Source organism: Athene cunicularia (genome assembly GCF_003259725.1).
Source record: "Athene cunicularia isolate RWA chromosome 9 unlocalized genomic scaffold, athCun1 chr9_part1, whole genome shotgun sequence".
NCBI classification, from domain to species: domain Eukaryota; kingdom Metazoa; phylum Chordata; class Aves; order Strigiformes; family Strigidae; genus Athene; species Athene cunicularia.
Window position 1 is genome coordinate 18,186,415 of NW_020799110.1, and position 24,271 is coordinate 18,210,685.

Sequence of the window (24,271 nt, forward strand, 5' to 3'; positions counted from 1 at the left end):
GTATTTGGTGGTCTGGAAGCTTGGTTCGTGGTCTGTCCCTGGAAGTTAGGCTTTTGAGTTACTGTTAAATAATCATAAAACTGTTATGAGCTGAACTGAAGTTTTGTTCATATTCCTGATTAATTTATTCTGAGTGACAGTACAGTACAGAATTTTAATTTGAGTGCCTAAAAATTTACACAACTAATGTAAGTACAAGCAGTAAACTAGAAAACTTTGACATGAATCATCAAACTTGATATGTGGATCAGAGTGTAAGCACATAGAATTTTTTTTTTTTCAGAATTTCTCTCCCCACCTTAGATAAATGGGTGGTTCATTTGGCTGTGCACAGTCCCAGGGAACGGGGAATACTTAACCACTGTGCAGGGATTAAGCATTAGTTCAGTATCATACTCAGAACCTGCAAAGCATTTCATTCCAAGTCCTTTCCAATGACTGACACACTAAATGAGCAGAAGCTGCAGGAACGAGGGAGGAAGAAGGATATGAACACAGAATAGCTTCCCCAGCTTCTCAGTTAGCAAGCAAACCAGACTGCCCTTAGCAGAAAATATGTTTTATCTTCTCTTTCATGTGGAAGATTGCATAAATTGCTGTTGCCAATGGTACCAGAGATGTTTGAATCAAACTGCCTCTGAAAGTTGTCATTTTGTTTGCAGAAGGAAAAAGAAATCTCAAATGTACTGTATCAGTAGCGGTTGCTTTTCCCAAAGATAGCTGGTAATAATTTTAGCAATAGTGTTCAGTTTTCATTTACAAGAGTTCATGTTTAGTTGTAAGGGGTTTAATCTTACTGTAACTATAAATGCAACAAGACCATATGAACATCGTTTTCATAAATGTTATATTCATTATGTCCCATTACAGATTAGCACAGTTAGTACAAGTAAAAATAGACTCACGGCTCTCCTACATACGCTCACCAAGTATACTAACATTGATTTATTAAAACACTAAACATTTAACTCTGTTACAGCAGACTACTTTTTAAAAAGATTTTTTTTTTTTTTAATAGAACAGGCCTTTTGGTACCTGTAATAGTCCATTCAGTTCCAAAAATGTAGCCATTATGATATGAAAATAATAAATTATTTTGAAGAACAGTATTTCATATTTGCTTAAGGTGGAAATCTTCTCCTGAGCTCTGAAAATTGTTATTTCAAATTCTGGTACCCTGCCATAAATAGAAGAAATGCTCGTATGTCCATATTTAATCTGATGTTTCTGGTCATCGGCAAGGATGAACAATAGAAATCATAGGGAGAAGTAACAGCGAGATGTGGTGTCTATTCTCCATTTTTATTCCAGTTTAGTGGCATGTTGGTCAACTGTCTATGAAGAAAAGTATTATATGTATAATAAGTATGATGTGAACACGAGTTCAAAAGATGTTTTGTCTTAACTTTCTTATTCTACTTTCTGTATATACTATTTTTGTCCAATTCTCTGTGTTTATGTTTAGGAAATCAGACTGGATACACTGGGACTGAGTCCAGGACATGGGGTAACTGTCTTAGGTTGTTAGGGCTTTCTAGGGAGACTTCCCACAGAGGCTAGTCAGGAAGGGGCAGCTGAGATTTCTGTGTGCTTGAAGTGAAGGCACAGTGGGAGAGAGTGAAGGTAAATCCTAGGTAGTAGCACTGTTTTCATTTCTATGTTGGAATAAAACATCCTGCCAGTCTTTAAAACATTGCTGGGTTAAAGTGTGCCACTCTCCTTTTTTCACATGACTCTATCTGATTTTGCCATGCTGTTTCCTTAAAAAGATTAAACTCACTCAATGAACTTCTACACTGATATTATGAGTGATTTTTTTCCTCTGCAGAGAATATTTGAGTAATTGTTAAACATTAAGTTAAATTTAGTTCAATTAACAATGATACTGTTTAGCAGCAGTTTACTGCTTCATATTAGAATACATAGTTTCATGCTAATATCATAATTAGGTAGTATAAATTTTAAAGGTAGTTTAATTATGGAAGTTTTGTTTTGCTTATTTCCACTGAATGAGAACTTAATCAAAATCCACCTAAGAATAAAATACATGGATTCATGAGACATAATCATTCATAAGCTGCACATAGTGACTTATAATTAAAATATCTGTAATGTGACATTCCCCCATAGAGAGACCTCATGAAATAAATGTTGTTTCACATAAATATATGTAACTATGTCCACTCTGTTATTGCCAGCTATCTTTCTCTGAACCTAAATCAAATATTCCCCGCTTTGGACATGCTTTTAAGCAAACCTTATTTAAAAAGAAAATACTGATAGATACTTTGTCCCTAATTTCCCTCCAAAGATCTAGATTATTTAATTACCAGTGCTGAACATTTGTGGTTGGCTTATGTTAGTACAAGTTAAGAAATTTAAATTCTTCCTTAATTAGATGATTTATAGTTTCTTCTAGCATTGGACTCTCCTAAAGTGCAAAGTCTTAATCTTGCACACAGAAAAGTCATTTATGATTCTTCTTAGCAGTTCCTAAGATTTGATCTTTTTCTTTTCTGTGCAGTAAGCATCAGCATGATGAAGGCGGTATTGCCATACTGCTAAAGATGTATCTTAATTGTCTTTTAGGAATTTTTAATGAAAAGAGTTATTTAGAAAAAAAAAAATAGGATACAAAACAAAATATGGTATTATAGTCCTGCAAGACATTTGGCATTCATTTACCTTAAGATGCGTAAATCATAGCACTGAATTTTCCAGAAATTCTCTGGACTTTCAAACTCTAGACCAGTAATAGATAGAAAAGTCATTAGAAATTACATTTACACTGAAAAAAAGATTTTCTCTCAAAATGTATCCAGACTTCAATAATCTCCCCACAAAATGTGACATCATGCCCTCTCCATCCTCACATGAACATCTTGTCCCAACATATAGGCTGGGAAACAGGCCTTCCTGCCCCACACAGCCTAACAAGGAACTGCACTTGAGAACCACTGTCTAGGGAAATACACCCTTTCTTTGCCAAGCAGCATGCCTCAGTGTGAGAGGATTTCCAGACTTTAGCAGAAATTCTGCAAACTTTTTGTCAAGTATCCTGTAGAAGTAGGAACACAAACTTTACACTATTAAATGGCAGCGATAGATATGAAAGATGGAAAATCTCTGCTTTTCAATTAAAACACAGCAATAAAACCCAGTACTCATTTCTTAATTTAGCATAACAAGATACCACTTTTTAAAGAATTAGGAAGTGTCAAGGCCTCTAAAGTTTATTTTAAAATCGTTTTATGCCTTCTTATATCTAAAAAAAAAAAATCTGGCTTTGAAGGTAGATGGGCAGGAGAACAGTTTGAATAAAAGGTTTAAAGATTTGAAACATTCTTGAAATAGTCCAGCAACTTTTCTGCTTGCAAGTATTCCTACTCTGTAACAACATAAATGCTCACACCAGAATACTCCATACAAGTAGGCATATAATGCAGACTGTATGCATAGACATACACAGTTCTATATTGGGTAGACTCAGCCCAAGGGAGCAGCAGGAGCACATGGCCAGAGTGAAGGGAAAGGGGAGGAATGGCAACCCAAACTTCGGTCAAATTACATCTTGTTAAAGTACCCTCTCATTTAATCGTTGACTGCTTTTGTCTGAGCCTGTGCCATTTGCACTTTTTCTCCAACTGGTCTGATGAGTGCTAGTGGTAGCACCAAGGAGAGTGGAGGACATGACTAGGGAAGTGGGGATGGTGGAGACAGTAACAAGCAACTGGGTGGGCTTATGACACGTAGAAGAACCCAAATCCATCTGCAGCACAGGAGGAGGAAGCATTTCAGCTTGGGGTTGTTAGCTGATTTAGGTGAGTAGAGGAGAACATACCCTGTCTAGGAGACTGACATTAGCATCTCAAGGAAAGGAAGCAATGCTTCTATTAGTAAAGGATGGCAAGGCTGTTGTCTTGGTGAAAAATAGATTGTTAAGAAAGCAGACAGATGATATAATTATGAATCATGTTGTCTATGATCTCTCTGTTTACTAAGATAATGAAGAATGTCATTTTGCCATCATAACAGCTGGTTTTTCAGAATTACCTTGCTACTGCATATCTTTGCTGTCTGTGTTGGTTTAAGCCCTGCTGGGACCAGAGACCACGCTGCCGTTGCCCCTGCCCCACCCTCAGCTGGTCGGGCTGGCAGTGAGGCACAAACCCCGGGGTAAAATAAGAAGAAATTTAATACAACAGTGTGATAAACAATCTGAACAACAGTAGCAATGATAACAGCAATAAACAGCAATAACAGTAAACAAGACAGAAGATTTACAGAGAAATACCGCAATGGTTACAGACAGCTCGCTCGCAATGCTCCCCGTCACCAAAGCCACAAAGGAAAAAGTTCCCGCGCTGGACCTGACATCAGCATGGTATGAATAACCCTCCTGGAGATCCCTTCCCCCTCTCTGCAGGGGAAAACTTAACCTTATCCTAGCTGAACCAGGACACTGGTTCCTAAGCATTACTGATTTCATTGCAGTTTAGCCATCAAGCTTTTAAACTAATTCAGGAGGAGATAAGGATTCCATTATGCACTAATTTGAGCTGGTCAAACCAGGACTTCTGGGGTCTCACCTCCTCCCCCAGCCCCTACTAATCTTTTTTACTGCCCTGGCATTTGTACAAACGTACAGCAAGTTGGTTCAGAGAAAAGTAACTATGAAATCCAGAAATCGTTTTTTCCGGCCAATTCTTCCTTGAATCATCTCACCGTATTGTCAGACAAATGCCAATGCTCACTCAAATGATGGAACAAAAACATCCAGGAAACAGCTCCCACAACTTAATTCAAACCGAATGATAACATATGCAGAAAGGGAAAATCCTTGGTATTTGATATTTTGAGGGAAAAAAAAGAGAGAGCAGATCTTAGTTGAATTCAAGTACATTATGAGTAGTTTTCATTCATTTTTTCACCCAAGTCTTTTTAAAGATTTGATACTACATATCTTTATGGATGTTTAGGTACAATTATACAGATTTATATTTTACATCAGTCTTTGATACCAGAATTACTTCCAGGTAACTTGCTAACAATAATGTGGTCTCTGGGTCAGGGTGTTGAAATCTAAACACTAGGACATTTTGTATCTTTTAATCAGGGCCCCTACTTCCAGTATATTCTCCAGAGTCTCCAAAGAATGAAGGCATGCGCTTACTGAAGGGTGGAGATCTAGTCTCACAGTTCAGAAGGGAGAGTGTTTCTTCCCAGGATTGGTAGTAGTCAACAAAGACCTGTTACACAGCCAAGTATGGAAGTGCAATCTTGAATCCCAAATTAGGGGGTTTTTTGGTTTTTGTTTGGTTGGGTTTTTTTAGATCAAAACCATATGTCATGTCTATTCCTGAATAGTGACCATATATAGCTGAAACAACTATTTTACATGATTTACATTTCCTAGTAAACATAGCAGAGCCCTATTTGCTGCATAAAATAGACAGACCTACACAGTAAGACGTTTGCCCTCATGAAGTTGCATGCACAGCAGTAGCAGGGGATTACAAGAGTGTTTATTTTACCTTTTGCCCAGTAATTACTCAAACATCTTCAAGAACAGTATTGTCTCTTTCAGAAATCAAAATCCATCCATTACTTACCAGATCTAAGCCATAATTACTAGAGGTATTTTTAGTTTTAAGTCCCATCTTCCTATTCAGCCTGAAGATACCTTAATTATATCCTGACAAGGAGCAGGAATCAACAGCTGCAGGCTAAATTGTGGCATTGAGTCTTAGTCCTTTCTCAGGCATGTGTGGGTGTTCATGCTGCCATGGTAAGGAATTGTAGTTTCCAGAGAGCCCCTCTCTTGCTTGTGCAGAGAAATAGGAAAACCTCCTCTTTAACAATTACTCTCTGCCTTACAGAGCCCAGTGCAGGAAGACTGAGCACTAGTTTAAAAGACTACTTAAGGATTACTTGTATAATCTGTAAAATATGTTTCTCTTTTTGCTTTTACACATATTTGGCTCTGAAAAATATATCTTTACATATGAGTTAAGGCAGAAATTATATATGCCCTTAAAGGGTTATATTTCTACATTTTCAGTACCAGACATGTATTTTATAGAGCAACCAAAAGCTGCCTCATTAATTTTGGGGCAGGGAAGATTGACAATAGATTCTTCTCTTTTCTTGTAACTCAAGACTTGGACACTCTTTTATCTTCTGTCTAGATCTGCCATCTTCTTTCCTGTCCCTCTGGGATACTCTCATACAGCAGTGTTTTCCTATCTGTATTTAAGAGAACCACATGCTTAGCCCTACTCTGACAAAGCTATAAACAAACACTGGGAAGATCAAGCATGGTACTGCAGCTATATCCCCTCCAGCATTTCACACTGGCATATTCTCAGTGCCTCCATGGTCTGCTTTATCAAGAAATGGGATTCTTGTGCTACCTCCAAAGTGGACACCTGTATCTGCTTGCTGCTGTTGTAACCACAGGCTGCTTCTAACAGGAATTGCAGTGTGAGGCTTATAGAAATTTGTTAAACATTAAGTATACAGGGCACCAGAGAAAGCAGATGGTGCATGTGGCATAAATATTTATTGGCATATTTTCTTTAAGTCATAAGTGATAATTAATTACTTCAAACCCAAAGGAATAAGCCTTAATGGGAAGAAAATATTCACAGCTGTTTTTGAAGCAATGGATTATGAAGAGGTGACTTGGGATGATTCATTAATGCAGTGCAGCCATTAAAAAAAGGATGGTCTCTAAAATATCAAAACCCATAAATCCAAGTCATTTGAGATACGCACTTTCTGAAGAGTAATTGGGACTGAATTTCAGGTACATTACTGCTAAAAATACTGGAGGAAGAGCAGTATAACACATCCTCTGACAACACACAATGTGTATCTAAAAAAAGAGTTGTGGCTGGGCTGGGGAGACACAAGAAAGTCACGCCAGGACCTTATTTAGGTGAACTTGAGTGACTCATAGAAGATAGTATATACTGGGTTGTCTGCTTTTGGAAACACTCCATTAGGGCTTGCAAGGATACCGGCTGGAAACCTCATCTGCATGTTGGACAGCAGTTGGGCAGCTCATAGAAGAGATTTTTACATAGAATCTGAAAGGAATAATGTGATTTTTGTGGCTGTCCTAATGAAAATACAGGGCAAGAAGGGGAAAAAAACTTTTTCCATTCACAGCTGGAGAGGGAAACTGTCACTCTAATCATGTGAAGGACTGTACAACAGAAGGAATGCCCAGACTCAGCTTCAAGTTGATGTTTCTCCAACCATGTGATCTCACTTTGGTGAGATAAGGAAGGTACCACTGTATATCTGTGGTATACCCGTCATGAAGCCTTTTGAGTTATTTAGATTACAGTGCAGAAGGTGTGCCTGAGCTGCTTCATACTCCAGGGTTATCACTTGTAAATTGTTCCCCCTATGTAATAGTGTTGCCTCACACTTCCATTTGTGTATATTCTTTTGCAAGCAGCTACGTGGCATATCTAGTACTTCCAAAATAATATTTTTATTTCTACATTTCACAGCTGGTTCCTCCGAGAGAATCATTTTGGCAAGCATGGAAATTAATGTGAGACAAGCATTGCATCCAAATGTTAATGGATAATTAGCTCTGTCTTCCAGAAGACGCTTTTTTATTCTGAGTCACTATCAGCCTGTTCCAAACACTTCACATAAGACATATTCCAACACAAGATCTTTTTTAACCATTTAAATATAGAGGATCAAATTCTACCATGTGTGGGGAGTGCTACATCTCTTATACCATTCCCAGTCTCCTATCTACCAAAAAGTTTAGCTATGCTTATTATTATAACTTTTTTTAATGACTCCAAAAAGCAGTGATGACAGCCAGTGGCAGGGAAAATAAGTCACCAAAATTTAGTCAGTGGGGAAAGGAAATTGTAATCTAAAAGCAAATAACTGCAACATAAAAGCAACAACTGGTAATTTTCAGTTTCCTTATTTCTTATGAAAGATTTCAGATCTCCACAAAAAGGGGATGTCAGTCCTTATAACACATCCATCTTCAGTAGGCATTTATCTCTATGCTCAGGGAAGAGAAACACTTGGGAACTACCCAATTGAGTTCTTTCATCCAATGACAGCACACCAATTCAATAGCAAGGCAGGGAACAAAATCCTGCCAGCTTCCCAAAGCTACTCTGCGGTGGAGCAACAGGAGGCTAAATATTATAATAGTAATGACAAAAAAAACAAACAAGAAAAGAAGGAAGGTTGGAGAACACTCTATAGAATATTACCTGACACTCCACAAATTTAAACTGGTAGTTTGAGAGCAGTTGGGATCTCTCCCACAAACCATAGAAAGGTGTTTTTTTCTTTTACAAGCATTTTAAAGGAGTATAAAACCAGAAGAAAGCTGAATGAAGATCACACGTTCGGTATTATGAAGCTGTAAGCACAGGAAAGCCACACAGGCACGCTCCTACTTCAGATAATCCTTCTTTCCTCTTCATTAGGGTGTGTGTGACTGCACAGTTACATCTTTAAATAGATGAGAAATTTGTGAGTGGGCCTGAGTGAGAACAAAGACCGTCTGCCCCCAGGCAGCTTGTCTAACTGCCTCTGTTCCAGTTCAGTCTGCTGCTGGCTGCAACAGCAGAGCTTCTCTTAAGTAAAATGAGCGGTTGTTTATTACGGAGATAAACACACGGGCCCAAAGACACTGTGAGAACTTGAAGAACTACTAGGGCTGGAATTCCTTTTCCGCAGTTCTGTGCTCTCAGCATTCAGAGCACGAAATCTGACTTTCACTGTAAATTGCACCCAACTGCAGTCAAGTGTTTTGCCATAGGTGTTTTCTTCTCCAGAACTCAGGACCTTGTACAGACAAGGTGTATCGGCACGTGCCCTTTGAACTGAAAGATCCCCTACAGCTGTCCATGCCATACCCATTTTACCATCATAGTCTTAGCATACAGCTTTTTTCCTAGCTACACTAAGTTACCAGGGGTGAGCAAAAGCAGGAATATATCCATTCTGTAGATATATTTACCTTGTCAGCGTTAGAGAACAATCAGGAACCACACCACACGGGGTTACTGAGATTACCTAAAACACCACTCCTGATAGTATTGCAGGAAACTGGCTCAAGCTGAGCTTTCTAGCTCCTTTTCCAAAAAGATCCAATCCAATCTTCAACTAGATGCCAGGATTTCTCATCTCTTTGCTCTTCTGCAAAAAAACAGGGTGCTACAAAAGCCCTGACTGTGATCATCACTGTAGGAGCGCCCAGACCCCTGTCTAATGTGAGCCCTGTTTAGGGATGATGCTGCAGAGAGCACGTCAGGGAGCACCACTGCTCTGGACCTACAGGTTTAAGACAACCATGAAGAAAGCAGATATTGTCCTGGTAAAAGAAGCTTGACTAGAGAAACAGGAAAAGTTCAGACAAGAAAATATTTTTTAATCTCCAGCTTCATCATTTCAGATAGGAGAAATTGAAAGCCAGGAGATTCTTGTTTTATTAAAGAGCTTTCTTCTAAACCCCCCAAAAGCGTTATTTAGGGTTGTTTTTTTTTTTTTCTCCAGCCATGTATACGAATAAGTGTGTGGAATGAACAACTTATTTTTTACAAACTGCAGAGTTTAAAAATGGTAAGGATAAAGCTAATAATCCTATGGAGTCATGGACAGAAAGATCTTTATTTCTGCCTGCTGCTATTTAACTTTGTAGAAAAACATCCATGATTTTAGCAGCTGTGTGGTCTGGCTCTGGGAATATAGAGCTTGTGAGAATGAGCGAGTACACAGCAGTACAGGTACTTCTGGCTGACACGCAGGGGTTAGGGATGGTTTTGATAATTCTGATGCTGTGACCTCCTCCGTCAGATTCCAGCAGAAGATGTTTAACTGAGATATCCCATGTTCTTTTTAACTGATGGTATGCAAATATAGGTAGAGTAATATTTTTGTAAGAGAGTAATTATTTTGTAATTTTTCTAAGCATTTGTGAAGAATCCATATCAAATCCACCAAAATTAGGTTTCCTAGTTAAAAAACACATAATATAAACAGTTTAAAAAAAAAAAATTCCCAGCTTGCTTCTTAAGCCATGTATTTGGGTAAGATAAATCCTTCCAGATCTGCACCTCCCCCACACCCTTTTTTCTTTTTCCCCTGAAAGGTGATTAAAGAACTCTGTGAGAAGAAATTAGTTTCCTTTACTATTTCATACTGGATTCTAGAGGTGAATAGATCTTACTTCATCTGGGGCAAGTTGTAAATCTGTCAAAAGCTATATGTAATTAGGTAAAACGTTGTCCCAGAGCAACTGTGGATTTGTGTGCATAAAAATAATTTGACAAACTAGTTGAATTATATTTAAATTAGTTTGATTAAATATTTTTTTAAGAATCAAGACAATACCTAGGATTACAGCCTCAGTAAAGAAGAATAATTACAGTTTCTGGTTGCCTGTTTACCAACAGAAATTATTTCAGGCTCAACTGAGAGCAGTTAAAGAGCAAATTCAAGTGGAGGGGAGACAAATAAAGGAGAAGTGGGGGAAAGAGGAAATTTAGAAGTTCAGTTAAGGCTTTCTTTCTAATTATGCAGTGGCATTTAGGGTTTTGAGAACATATATTTAAGATGTCAAATTAACTGACTTGAAGAATCTTCTGCAGGCATGGTGATTCATGATTTCATTTTCAAAAAATCTGTGGAATCCAAGACAGTGGAATCGTAGAAGACACTTTTTATTTTATAGATGCTAACACAAAGCAGTCCTCTAAAAATAGGCAGGCAGGCAGAGAGGGCAGCACTGAAGTAAACCCCTACTTATGCAAAAGCAGACAGACCTAGCGGCCCACTCCTTTCTGGGACACATTTGGCAACAGAGCCTTCCCTGATGGCTCCGAGAGGCTTAAATAGAAAGACAGAGTCCTGTGTCTTGAAGGAGCCATGTCAACCTCCCACAGCAACAGACTCCATCAGCAGAAGTTGAGCACTGGGCTTCAGCTTTTTTCAAGCCAATTTTAATCCCTGATGGTCTGTGGGAGGCAGGTGAGAAGAACAAAGAAGGCTGGAGGGTGGGTAGCTTTGATAAGGAGACAGACTGTGCTGCCACCAGTGCTGACAGTGGGAGAAGGAGGAACTGGTGCTTCTGCCCCACTAGTGTTCTTCTTGTGACTCCTCTGCAGTTTGCAGGATCTGGTATCTGATGTGCTTGACGTGCCACACAAAGCTACCATATTCTGCATGATAGAGATTAGATCTTCATTTCCAATCAAGACATAGTTTATGAGTACAAATGGCCAACGTCTCCCGTCTGACAATCTGTAGTCACTTTTGAACTTGCTGCATATCTAATTTGACAATAAGCCAGAGGTCCTAGAGGTAAAGGTTCCTCCAGGTTTCGTGAATATAGAAGAAACTCGGAGATTGTAAGTGCACCAGCTGAGTGTGAACTTTAGCCTTGCTTATACAACAGAGAAACAAGACAAAGCCACACCTTCATAAACACTCTTCTGAAGGGAAGGTGGCAGTCCAAGCTTATACCTAAAGACGCTGAAAAGTTAACCTTGAAATGTTAATACATAGATAAGCAGGCTTTTCTAATCCCATCACTCACATAGCTAATCAGAAAATCAGCTGTTTTCCAGACCACTTCATAAGCACAAGAACATGTCATATTTCTTCTTTTTCAAGTAATCTTGTGTCTTCAGAGCTCTACCTATTTATAACCTAACAGCTAGGGCAGAGCTGCCCTGGAATTTGTAAAGCATGTGTGAGCAGACAGATGCTACACAAGTCTCCTTCAGCAGAAGCAGAGGTCAGTCCCTAAAGGTTTAGTTTAAAATGACTGAAGCCGTTGGTAACCATATGTTATCTGTATTGTAGAACTTTATTCAGAAATGATGAAAAGAGAGATTGGTCAGCCACAGCAGGAACAAAGTCCACAGTGAAAGACTGAGCTGATGAAGTTGGGCAATTGGCCTTTTGTTTGAAGCAATACTCTTAAGAGGGGACACACAATGCAGAGGGCATCACTGCTGTTCTGGGTTAATCCTTGACTCTGGCAAGCCTGGCACTGACACTGCTGTTTTTCTGCTTTCATGTTACTGTTTTCCTAGTAGTTTGTGTCTTATCTTCATTGCCTTTGTGCAACTGAACTAATGTGGGTTCGTAGATTTAAGGCTGTATTTAGAGACTGCAAATTGCTGAATTTAGAGGCTACCCAAGGTGTTGTGAATTGAATGTTTAGAACAGGGTGTGTTATCTTCTGAATTGCAATGGAAACCACAAGCTAGTTGCTAAGAGTTTGGTTTATGTGGGAAAAGTCTCTAAAGAATGAACTAGGTCAGTCACAGAGTAAGTGGATTTTTTCTATTTGTACTTTAACTTAATCTAGAGATTTCTACAGGGTGACTGTTACACATCGACAATGAAGTGCGTGAAGCTAAAAACATTGTCACCAAACTGCATCCATTATAAAGCTCTAATTTCTGTTGCTTGTAACATTGATCAGCTGCAGCTGGATCTTTTGTGTGCTGAATGCAAATACTGTTAAGGGACGGATGAAGGATTCCTTTTCAGAGGGGAGAAAACATGATGGTTTTGGTTTAAAAATTTAATTTTAATCTTATGATCCAGGAAGCAAGAAGCAGCACTGGGGCCAGGATGGGCTTGGTGGGGAGAAGAAAGAGTTTAGGGCATTATCCTGATCACTTAGATTTTACAAGCCCAGTTTTTGTTCTTAATGTGTATATTGATCATACAACTGAGCTCAGTCAAAACCCACCATCAGACCTGTGTGTTTCTTAGTTTCCACCTCATTTTCTCAAAAGCAGAGAGAACTTGCAGAATGGTGTGCTTTTACTACAGAAAGATCTCACTAACTAGTGGAGCAAAGGGGCCTGGTTTTAATCTGGATTCAGTAGTTTCTGTTTCACCAGATCCAGTCCTGAAATCCTTTCCACAAGTAGGCTTTGAGTAGAGATTTATCACGAGGCATGTTTCAGGAGGTGTGACAACCATGGAGCTGATGATTTAGTCTGCTGCCCTGCACAGTAGCATCTCCCGTTACATCTCCCCACACTGTAGTCCAGACCAAAGACACTTAAACCCAGGTGACAGCAGTACATAGCAGATCTGCCTCACTGTGTGAAAGACAGTATGAAAATGAGAAACATGGTCTAAGCTATTATGCATACTAATGTTATCCTACAAAACCATTTAAAAAGCCATATTTGGTATCATAGTGAAGTGATAAACATTATTGAGTAGTAGGTGCAAGTAAGAAAGAACTAGCTCATTGTTTAAAAATAAAAAATCCAGATATTGCTGCTTTAGTTTCTGATCTAACAGCTGATACCTAGTTGTATGACACACAATTTACTCTTTCTATGCAGCTGATAGATACACTTATGCTTTGGTAATACCTGCTCATTCATACACCCCAGAGACCTGGATCATGTGGAACTTGAGTCCAATCATTCTCTCAGAGTCAGTGCTATGGGATATTTTCACTTGACATCTTTGTTTAGCAAAATCATTTGCATTTTTAAATTAGGCTTAGCAGCATTTACTTCCTCATCTTTCTCAAATATTGAAAATGCCCGTAGAGCACTATAGACTGTTTTACATGCATAGATAAGCAGAATGGATTTAAGTACTTACAACTTTTTAATCTCCTTATTTTGCTTCTACATGGCATACAAATGTCTTGGGGCAAAATAATTGATTTTTACAGTAGTTTAGAGCAACACTGTACCAATTGAGACTACCTAGGAGTGTTTAAAAAATAGTAGGCAAATACACAACTGTCCCAGAAACCTGAACATTCATTTAGTAATTCACCATCAATGTTCTCTTCCCCATATATCCAACATCATAATGATTCCCTGCTTCAGTCACTTTATAAGATTAAAGAATACATCTGTTTGGCTTTATAGACTACAGGTAGTTACATTTCTTGGCTTACCAAGACTGGCCTGGGCAAAGACTGTCAGGACAATTGGAATTTAGGGCTGCAGGGAGTCCGTCTTCCACCTCGGTTTCATTGTTAAATAGCTCATTTTTCCAAACAATCAAATATTTTATATTCTTTGGTACAGTTATTTAGTAGAGTCTAGCTTATAGTTAACCACAACAGTTAAAACTTCATGGCATTTTGACAACAGAAAGTCTCCACAATTTCTATAAAATCTTTTCCCTGGAAGTGTCTAAAATTTGGAAACACTATTTTGTAAAGTTTTATCTTTGTCTTTCTGGAGCAGCCTCGTCACTGACATTGTTCCAGACTGTGCTGATATTTGGGTAGCAGGCATCAGCCTGCCCTGCTGAGCAGGAGATCAAAGGATGCAGGAAAAGGGGAAGGAGCAAGACCAGCTTCTGTACCCACAACCCACAAACTAGTCTCAGGTTCATACTTATTATTTTGTTCAAGAACAAATTCTCCTTGAAAATAACATCCCCTGCAATGGTCTGATGGAACCATAATTTTTCCATATCAACAATCTTCAAATACAGGAAATGGAAAAAGACAAGATTAACTTGAACAAAGCTAAATGATGGTATCAATTATGGTTTATTGGTTTATATTTATCATTGTTTTATTTGGACTGGCTTTGAAATCAGATTTTTCAGCTTTATTAACTGTCACAGTTATATTATCTAGGCCTCTGAGATTCTACTGACATTTAAATGGGTACAGAAAGAAAGAAAATAAATTATCATAAGGCCTAGCAAAAAAGTAATTTAAGAAGACTAATGCAGGAACATAAGATTTTTAGAGACATGTACATTAACTTTGTAGTCTTGCACAAGCAGTCATTCTGTTGCAAGAACTACTTTTAACTCCAGTCTGTAAATTAAAACGGTGACAGATAAACATAAACTTTTTAATGGTACAGACAAGCAAAGGGCAGAAATATTAGGCTGGATGTTTCTTTCAGCCTTGATGGATGCAGAGTCATTTCTGTGAAGTATGTTTTACAACCAACGTGTGCATGAATATGCCCAAGACCTCAAATTTCTGAAGCTGCAACGTAGGGAGACCTCACCTCTTCAAAGCCTAAGTCACAGTGAAAACCTGATAGCAGCTTTTCAGCACATGACACAGAACTATATTGTACAAATTGTACTGAGAGGTGCAGACGTATTGGCCTTGTATCAGTTTTAGTAAATGATGGTGGTGAAATGATCAAAGCCACAAGCTTCCCAAAAAATGTACACAAGCAGCATCCTTCCACACAAGTACCTACCAAACCTAGATGCTAAAAAAATTTCTAGGATCTCCAAAATTATGAGATAGTTTAATTATTAGCTAAAGGGTAATCTCATGTGAGATTTTAGAACATTTATTTAGAAATAATAATTTTGCAGCTATTTTGTTTCTTTCTAAAAAAAATAAATAAATGGTACTTGAAACTATTGGGATTACAAGATTCAAGAAGCTGCAAGTTTAAAGAACAGAGAGGTCAATAATTAGGGGTTCTTATAGACAGGCTATGTATACACAAACACACACATATATATATATCACAAGAAGTCCGGGAGTTTTTATTTAGCCTTCACATTAGCATAAATAATTCAAGTGAAAATAAATGCAAGGTTCTTTTGGGGAGCTTTGCAGATCAGCATTTTGATAACCATGAAAACAAATTATCTTGTCATACAGACAGAAAAAACAGATGACTGCATTGCTAGAATCTGCTGGAAAAGGCATTTTATGCCATCCCAGTATAAGTCAAAAATACATGAATGTTGCTGGTCATTTTGAAAGAGACAAAGCTCACAGAAAATTTCTGGACAAAATACGACTCCTTCGGTATTTTCTGGGAGTTACAGTTTGCTTTGTCTCAGATGCATGGAGTAAACCAATATTTTTTTCTAGGGCTTTCGCTGACTTTAGCTCCTAAGGGAGCACGACATGCAGCTGTACGTTCTATGAAACAGACACTTACCGCTGCAGTGAGTGATGTCTTGCAGTAGCTATATTTGGTTATTGTGCTGTGGGGAGATTATAATGTTCTAAATGATCTATCTAAAGCCAGGAGACCCTGACTCTGGTCTAATAAAAGTTTAGAGCAACTGTATTGTTTTTCTACTTCTGTACAAATGAAATTAGAATGAGAATAGGGCTCAGAATTCCAAAACTGCCATGCCACTGCGGAGTTATTGCTGAGAGCAGAAACTAATGAGGTCAGACACTCCATTAAATCCTTAGAAACAACTGTCATAGCAATCATAGTTGCTGTAAAATTTCAAAACCCTCTTCACTAACTGTATCTTCACAGTTCAACATTTAAAAAGGGATAAAGTGTTCAGTAACATAATAGCGTATAAGAAACAATACACATCCTGAGAACAATACCTGCCCAAAACATAGAAGGGAAAAAACATGGAAATAAAAGCCAAGCCTGTCATTTCTCAAAGGATAATGCTAAATAATCAGAACATCACTGCATTATTGTAAGATGCAGGTTACTCACACTGGGCACAAGGAGCAAGCGAAGATAAAAACACAGACAGTCAGATACGTATTAATTTAAAAGTCACATTGTGTGGGTTTCATACCTCCATCACCCAAACCAGGACAGAGAGGAGACAGCCGACTGCCCTGACATACAGCTACCTACCTGCTCCCACCACTCCTGTCAGCAGCAGATGCTGAAATCATCTGAATTAAAAATAACTACTGAGTGTCGCTGGGGAAAGCCTGAAGCAAAAGGAACAGCACAGTTTGAACTTGCCCTTCCTGCTCTGGAGATAGTCATTGCTTCAGTCCTTGGCCCTCGAGAGCTGCATTCTCATCAGCACTTTGGCTGGGTTTATGTACAAATCTACTATCGGTCTTAGGCTCAACGGTCACTCAGCCTTCCTAGGCCACACAGTTGTATCCTGCACGTCCTTAGCCTTAGGTATTTAAACTGTGTTTTTCCTTTGCACCCCGGAACTGCCTGCTCAGAATTGTTTTCTCCTGCAATCTCTCCAGGGGCTAATTATCTTTTCCACTTCTGTTTGTAGGAAATGAAACATGAGTTTTATGGGCAGATTGCAGTGCAGACCCGAATCAGTTATTTCCTCTAACTCTCTCTTGGGCTGACTGAATTGGCACCTTGCATGCCTAAGTAGACTTGGTGTTGTAACAGAAGACAGGAGAGAGGATGGAGAAAGCAGAGCATCAGACTTGGGATGTAAAGACCCTGTAAACTCTTTTTTCCAGACAGCATTTATACACTGACATACCAACCAAAACAGCACAGAACATGGTGAGTTCTGCACAAATCCCCTGCAAATCCAAATACACACACGGAAGTTTAGCTTATACCAAGGTGTATGGCACCAAACCCAGCCTGACACTGAGCCGCAGTGGCAGAGTGACAGGGATGAAGCGGTTTGTGCCACCTGAATGTTGTCCTGCCACCATTCTGGCATTTTGATACTGTCTTTAACTGCATGCTTGCAATCCACCAGTTGGCATAGATTAGAAATAAAGAAACCATGTTTAAAAATGTCCTTTAGGTTACAAAGTCAAACTCAGATGTTAGAAAATGCCAGATACACAGTTCTCTACTTCTTCATAATTCTGCACCTTTCTGAAGTTTTTGTGTTCACTGAATCAGGCAGAGATACTGTGTTGCATAAATGTGGGCATACAAATTAGAATTAAGGTTTGCACAAGCTGTGTGTATATAGTTCTAATTTTTCAGGTCTTGTTTCTTCTGTTTAGATTCCTTTCTTTTATAACAGATATCTGAAATTTATTTGGGAGGATGGTATATAATGTTCATGTGTTTGGATTTTATGGGGGAAAAAAATAAACACTTCCTGCAGCACTTTAAACAAGTGTTGATCACAGCCTTTTACAGGGCAGAACACAAGCCTATGACTCTCACTTCACTTACCAGAGTAATTATATCAGTTAGATGCAAGGGACAGCTATTATCTCAGTGAGAGGAAGGAATATAGTGGATTTTCAGTTCAACCTCTTCCCTAAGAAGAAGCCAAAAGAAGTCATGATTCATGGGAGAAAAGGAACCAAGCATCTCCAAGTTGTTTCTTTTCTCAAAAGCTGCTAGCAGCTCCTGGCCATTACAGCACTGTGAAGGAAGCTACTACTGTTGTGGCAGGATGAACCCAACCTTCAAACATCTCTGCTGAGCTAGTGTTTTGACATAGAAGAGGATTGGAAAACAGATTTTCTTCTTAATTAAAAAAAGAAAAAAAAATATTAGCTTAATAAAAAACCCACAAGCTCATTTTAATCTCACCAGAAGCTTTAAGACATTTCATAGGACAAAGAAAAAGCTTTTCCTTACTGTCAGGCATTGATACAGACCTTAGAAAGAGGCATTAGCACTTCCTAAACCAGAAAAAAAATTAGTTTAGCAATCTGTTATCTGGGGCAAATAGTACAGAACCTGAAACAGACTTCACCCTAGAACAGACACTTAGGAAAAATACAGTTTGTTTGGTTTTTTAAATTCCTGTTGTTAGTAAGACACTGAGACAGCATTTCTTTCTTACCATCTTAACATTTTTTTATCTAGGGAATATTAAAGTGCCAGTAATATCGACCTTGTTTAATACAAGCTGAAATGAAAGCAATAAGGAAAATATAGACAATAATATATTTCTTTGCTTGTTATTCAGCTGTTCACTAGCATCAGTACCCTTACAAAAAAATGAAATTGCTTTACTCTTCCAAAGGGAGAACAGTATTACACTCTTAGCGATTCCCTGAGGCCATCTGTCAGTGAGTAAAATATATTGTTTGTATATGGCATTATATCCTTAAGTGCTTTATAGACTAATTTGTTAACACATAGTTCTTTTAAGAAGTAGTAGTCTTAATTTGCAGACAGTAGGTGCTGAGGTGTCTGCATAGTTTCTACACTGACTCAAGACTAGATTTCAGGACTTGAAATTGTTGATCTAGAGAATTTACTCCACACACCTCTTACCAGTCACAGAAATTATCATGCAAAATAAGGAAGAAAAGAAGAAAAATAAAAGTTTCTCTATTTTTTATATGATCTTGGAAAGTAAAGGCTTCTTCAGGATCAAAGTTCAGCAAATTAGTGATGATAATCTGCCTGGTACTGTCATAGTAGAAATGCTTGGAGAGTTTTATGAAGAGGAGGATTGGGGATCAGACCTCAATTCGTGTCATTCATGTACAGGAATCTGCATAGTAAAAGGTTTCTATTTACGATGTGAATGATGTGTTAAATGGTTTCTAGATATATAGCACACTGCTTTCTGCCAGTACTGAGACTCTAGATTTGAGTGCAGTGGTACATGTTCACCTAAATAAAAGTTTTGTACTCACTTGAGCAAACAGGATTTCTACACGGGAAACACTATTGAACCAAAAGTAGATATTAGTATCTAACAGGGAAGTTGTGGGTGACTGTCTCACTATGTAAAGCCAGAATTTGGGTGGGTTTTTTTCCTTTTTGTATTATATAACACCATTTAAACTTTGTTGTTTCTTCACCCCCAAAATAAATATTACCTAAGCCAGAAAAAAAAGGCAGTATCTTGAAATTTCTGTATGATTTCCAGACAGTAGCTTTGTATGAGTGGAGAGCAGACACATTTTAGAAGTGAAAAGATGTTTGTGGGAAGACATGAATGTGAGGTATAAAGGGAGAAGTGTATGGCAAAGGATTGACATTTGAAGATACTATGATTAGGACGAGGTTAGGTTCTAGTTAAACTAAACTAAAATACATTAACCTGGATCTGAATGAAAGGAAAAAGTCAGAATTAGATCGAGGTTACATGCTGCCCTGACCTTGGCTCTTTCATCATAATCTATGCAGTATTTCACTCCTTACAGATTATGCATTATTCTCTAATGTTGTTTTGCCTTGTTTTGATGGAGGTGTCCCTCATAATTACCTGAAAGTTCATCAAGCAATGCAAGCTAGTGGGAGCTTAAGTTTTGTATTACATAAGCAGAAAACAGTGAGAGATTTTTCAGATGGATCTTTTTCTCTTTGAGAAACTCTAGTGAAGTATCTCCAAGGAACCTATCCTCACAGTGAACTTTCTGGAAGGTAGCAGTAGTGCAGAGCCTGCCAGGACAGAGCTGTAGAGTTAATTTATGATTACAGTAGCCATCTAGTCCCAGCTCCTGCTCAAGTCGGGGCTGATCTCAGAGCAAACAGCAAATCAGAACAAGTGAGTTCTTCAGTGCCTTTCACCAGTGCAAAACTGGTTTTGTGCAAAAGTTACTTATAATTAAAACTGCAAAATCCACAGAACAGGAAAAAGCTGAGACTGACTTGGCAGTGTAATAAATCAATGTCAATGGAATCTGACAAGTGTGTGTAGAAACCGGATTCACTACTGCTGTAGGTTTTATAAGTTCATTGGGTTCTGAAAATAAAATTTTTAAAAAGATGAAAGACCATATTACTTTAAATAATAAATATTCCTGCTTATACTGTTATTTCTTCTAGTGAGGCATTGGTGAGCTATATGCCATCCATGCCTCATGAAATAGAGATGATTTTTTGGCTGCTCAGAAAGGATGTACCTTTAGGATGGTAGTTGTGCCCGTGTTTAAAACAGCAAAGACATGTACCATTGTACCAACATGTACAGGTAGCAAACAAGAAAACAAGGTTTGTTTGAGAGTTGTGTTTGTCTGGAATGTACATGCAGAAATGATTGCTCCTACACAGCCTACCACTCTGGCACACGGGCTTGGAAACAAAACTCCCAAGTAACAGCCCTACCTTCAGTACAGTCGTGAGCATGCCTGAGCAGACTAGAAACCGGACTCATACCTTCCATCACTCCTACCCTGCTTGCCAAATTAATGGTTGCCTAAGCAAATGCACCTCCGTGCACCTGTGGACTCATAGCTGTGCATCACTGCGGGCACTGCGCAAGTACACATGCAAATCAAGAGCATAATTTTCTAATGCTTTGTAATTACCTATTGCTGATATATAAAATGCCTACATGTAAAATCCCAGTGGAAAGTAAGAAAAAGTATTGTCTTTATAATTAACTGTAACACATTTAGGACATTAGAACTACCACATTATATTGCTAGAGGGTATTTTTAATACATTATAGCTTAGAAATTTTTATAACTATTTCGTAAAACTTAACCTGCCATAAAATACAGATGACAGTGGCATATCCTGATTGTTGACATTGTAAGGCAGAGAAATATCTTTCCTAAAATTCTGAAAATATCCAAAAATGGTTTAAAGTTCATATAAAGATACCATTAAATTATGTAAAAGGCAAAAAGCTTTCTTTTTCAGTGGGGTTTTCTTGGTTTACAATGGGAGGTCTGGCTGGATCTTTCCATCTGCTGTGCTGGCTGTTACTGCAGATGGTCATAATTTGTACATATGGTATGTGCATATATAAACTGAAATCAGTGTTGTCTTGGGGTAAAAGCAGGCACACAACAAGAGCTCGGATGTCTAACACAAGAATATGGGTGAAGGGGATAATTTAGAGCATTTTGTTTTTCTAGGGAAAATTTATGTAGAATTATGGAAAGAAGAATTTACTGTTTGCTGGAAAGCGAGAAAAAAAAAAAAAAAAATCACTCATCTCTTAAAAGGTAAATTCCAGATCTGCAATTTATTTGGAATCAGGTGTTGGCTTTAGCTCAGCCCTGAATCTGTGCCAGGTTTTGGTTTATATCAAAACAACACCAAACTCTCACAAACTTCTAAAGAGATATCCACAGCACTCAGAAGTAGGACAGTCAGCCTAGTTTTGGAGTTCTCTTGGAAATAAAGCTGGAGGAAGTATTTTCTTATTTCTGAAAACTAGTAAAAGGTCTTCCAGTCATGTAAAAGAATAAAAGTCTTCAGAAAATGAAATGGTCTTTAGATCTGAAGTTTGTGTGTAAGTCTATCTCACTACCATTAAACTGTTGCTGAAACGCATCACAATTAAAGAAGGGACAAAAGACTTTGACATTAAAAGTAGTACTTTCCAGTGAATCACATGTAAACTTACTAGATAGTAAGCTGTCCTGCCATCTATTGTAGTGCTTGGTTAGCACGGCTGAAAACTTCTACTTGCATATTGGCTCATGAACCAAGGTTAAAAAAATTATTTCCATAAAGTCTTAAATTTCTACTTCGGAAGTTTGGAAAGTTAGAAAAAAATATGATAATATTTATGTAATGTGGAGAAAACACTAAAAGCAGCTCACAGCATAAATCAGTACTTGCACTTATGAAACATTTAGCAACAAGTGCCTGAAAAGAAGAAATCATTGGAAAAGCAAGACATGAAGAGTTTATCTGATATACAGTCAAATGCATTTTTAACATTTCCTCTGTCTTTTCTAATATCCTCTGTATTACAGCGTGTTGGCAACATTTGCCCATTCATCAGAAGCTAATTTTCAGAGCAGATAAAGTCTGACTCAGTTTTGTTCTTTTTCACCTTTCTTAATATCTACTCTGCTATTCTCTTTGCTAACCTTTCAACCTTTCTTGTACTAGGAAAAGGCTTCATATTTTCAGCTACAAGGCTAGAAAAGGAACATATATTAACTTTTAAAGGATTTCTGACATTAATATGAGTTTATACTCCACTATTTCTTTTTCTCTCTTATTACAGGTTTGTTTCGTGAATTTAGATGCAAACAGAGATGACTGCAGTGATGAGCAAGTGAAACAGGTAACAGTTTAGGACTTAATAACATGCACAGTGCATCTAGTCAGGTACACCAGGACTGTCCAGTACAAACCCAGATCAAAATTCTATGGACACATCAAAGCCAGCCCTAGATTTTTAAACCTTACAGAGAGCGATACATCAGGAACCTGAAGTTATCACAACAGCAGGCCATATTTTATAGCTTTTCTTACTCCCATCCCAGAAAGATCTAATGGATTGTTGGCAGCCTGTGAATTCACAGCAGTTATCATGTGAGTCAACTTCTTGTTCAGCCTTCGTTTTATCAGAGAAGTGAACATGGGTATGTCATACATCCAATTTTTTAATTTGACATAATACTATATGAAAATAATTTCTGATGTCTCTCTTTCCTACTGCCAAAAAGACCTTGAGAATCTTCTGCTCATTTAGGTCTTGTTCATCTGACAAGTCTTACTTAGTCAAACTCCAGACAGTTTGACTATGTGATCTTGAGGAGGTCTAGATAAAACAGAACTAGAAGTATGCTTTACTTGTTTAACTGAAAGTTTGGAGGGTTGAAAAAGAGATTTTTTAATAAGGGGAAAAAAAAAAAAAAAGTCTTGGTTATTTTGCAAACACTAAAACAAACTAAATCATTATATGCTATTTAAAATACATACCACACCAAAAAAGCCCTCAAATATGAGGAAGTCACGTTTTAAAGTTACAACTTGGTGTCAGTTTTCAGTCTACATCTTCCTTCATCAGTTCATCATCCTGGCTTGGTGCCTATGATCAACACAGCAATAGGGCAACAATGCATGGTAAGTGAACAAAGGTAGGATCTCCTGACAACGTCCAGGGCGTTCCTCAGTAAAGCATTGCAGTTAATTTGCTGAAACCACTTCTAGCTCATGGGAGGACAACCAGCTGGGACCCAGCTGACTCCTGCAAGTCATGCATTAGCAGGAAATGTTCTCCTGTGCTGTTTTCTGCATCTGTTTTCTGGATCTGTGAAAATTCAGATATCAAAAATAAATACAGCTTGCAGTGAAATTATTTTTCTTTTGAATAAGCAGGTTAACTGTGCAGAACAGCTTGGGAGTTTTAACTTTACTGAACCCACAGAAGCACTGGTTGTTTTCTAATAAGCAATGGTTTTATTGTTGTTTACAGTGTTTACTAGGGAATAAAAGCTATAGCAAGTCATAAGGAAATACCAAAAGTTTCTCTCTCAGTTTTAAAGCTAGATATCTGTAAAAGCCAGCTTAAATTAGCTTTATGCAGCTACCCTTTACAGTGCCTGATTGCTCCCTCACAAGCACAGATCACTTTTGAAAGCAGCTACCTGATTTTTACCTATCAGCCCTACAGCAGTGATGCATTCACCCCGCCCTGTGCTTCACGCAGCCTGAAGCTCTTCCTTCACAGCAGAGCCCAGCCAGCTCCCCGAAGTGCTGCACCCCACCGTGCTCACAGCCAGCACTACCCACGGCGGGGACTGATAGCAGAGAGACCACAACATCTGGCCACATTTTAGAAATGTATTTTCTGGTGCTCAGTCAACACACTTAGTAGCCATGACTGGAAGATTATACTTTTCCTTTAGTTTTCAGTGTAAGTAATAAAAATTCACTGCTAGCACAGGTACTGTACATTCTCTAAGAAG

General features: G+C 38.2%; 1 protein-coding gene across 6 annotated transcripts in view; it reads left to right on the forward strand.

Moving 5' to 3' along the window:
* The window catches only part of SPHKAP (SPHK1 interactor, AKAP domain containing), a 60,864-nt gene that overhangs the window by 17,427 nt on the left and 19,166 nt on the right, over window positions 1-24,271 (forward strand). For all 6 annotated transcript variants that reach the window (XR_003399060.1, XM_026855332.1, XM_026855337.1 and 3 more), the window contains one exon: window positions 22,582-22,641. Coding sequence is in view for 5 of the 6 variants with exons in the window: in XM_026855332.1 (XP_026711133.1) it covers window positions 22,582-22,641 (60 nt within the window). In the remaining variant the exon portion in view is untranslated. The remainder of the gene's footprint in view (window positions 1-22,581; window positions 22,642-24,271) is intronic.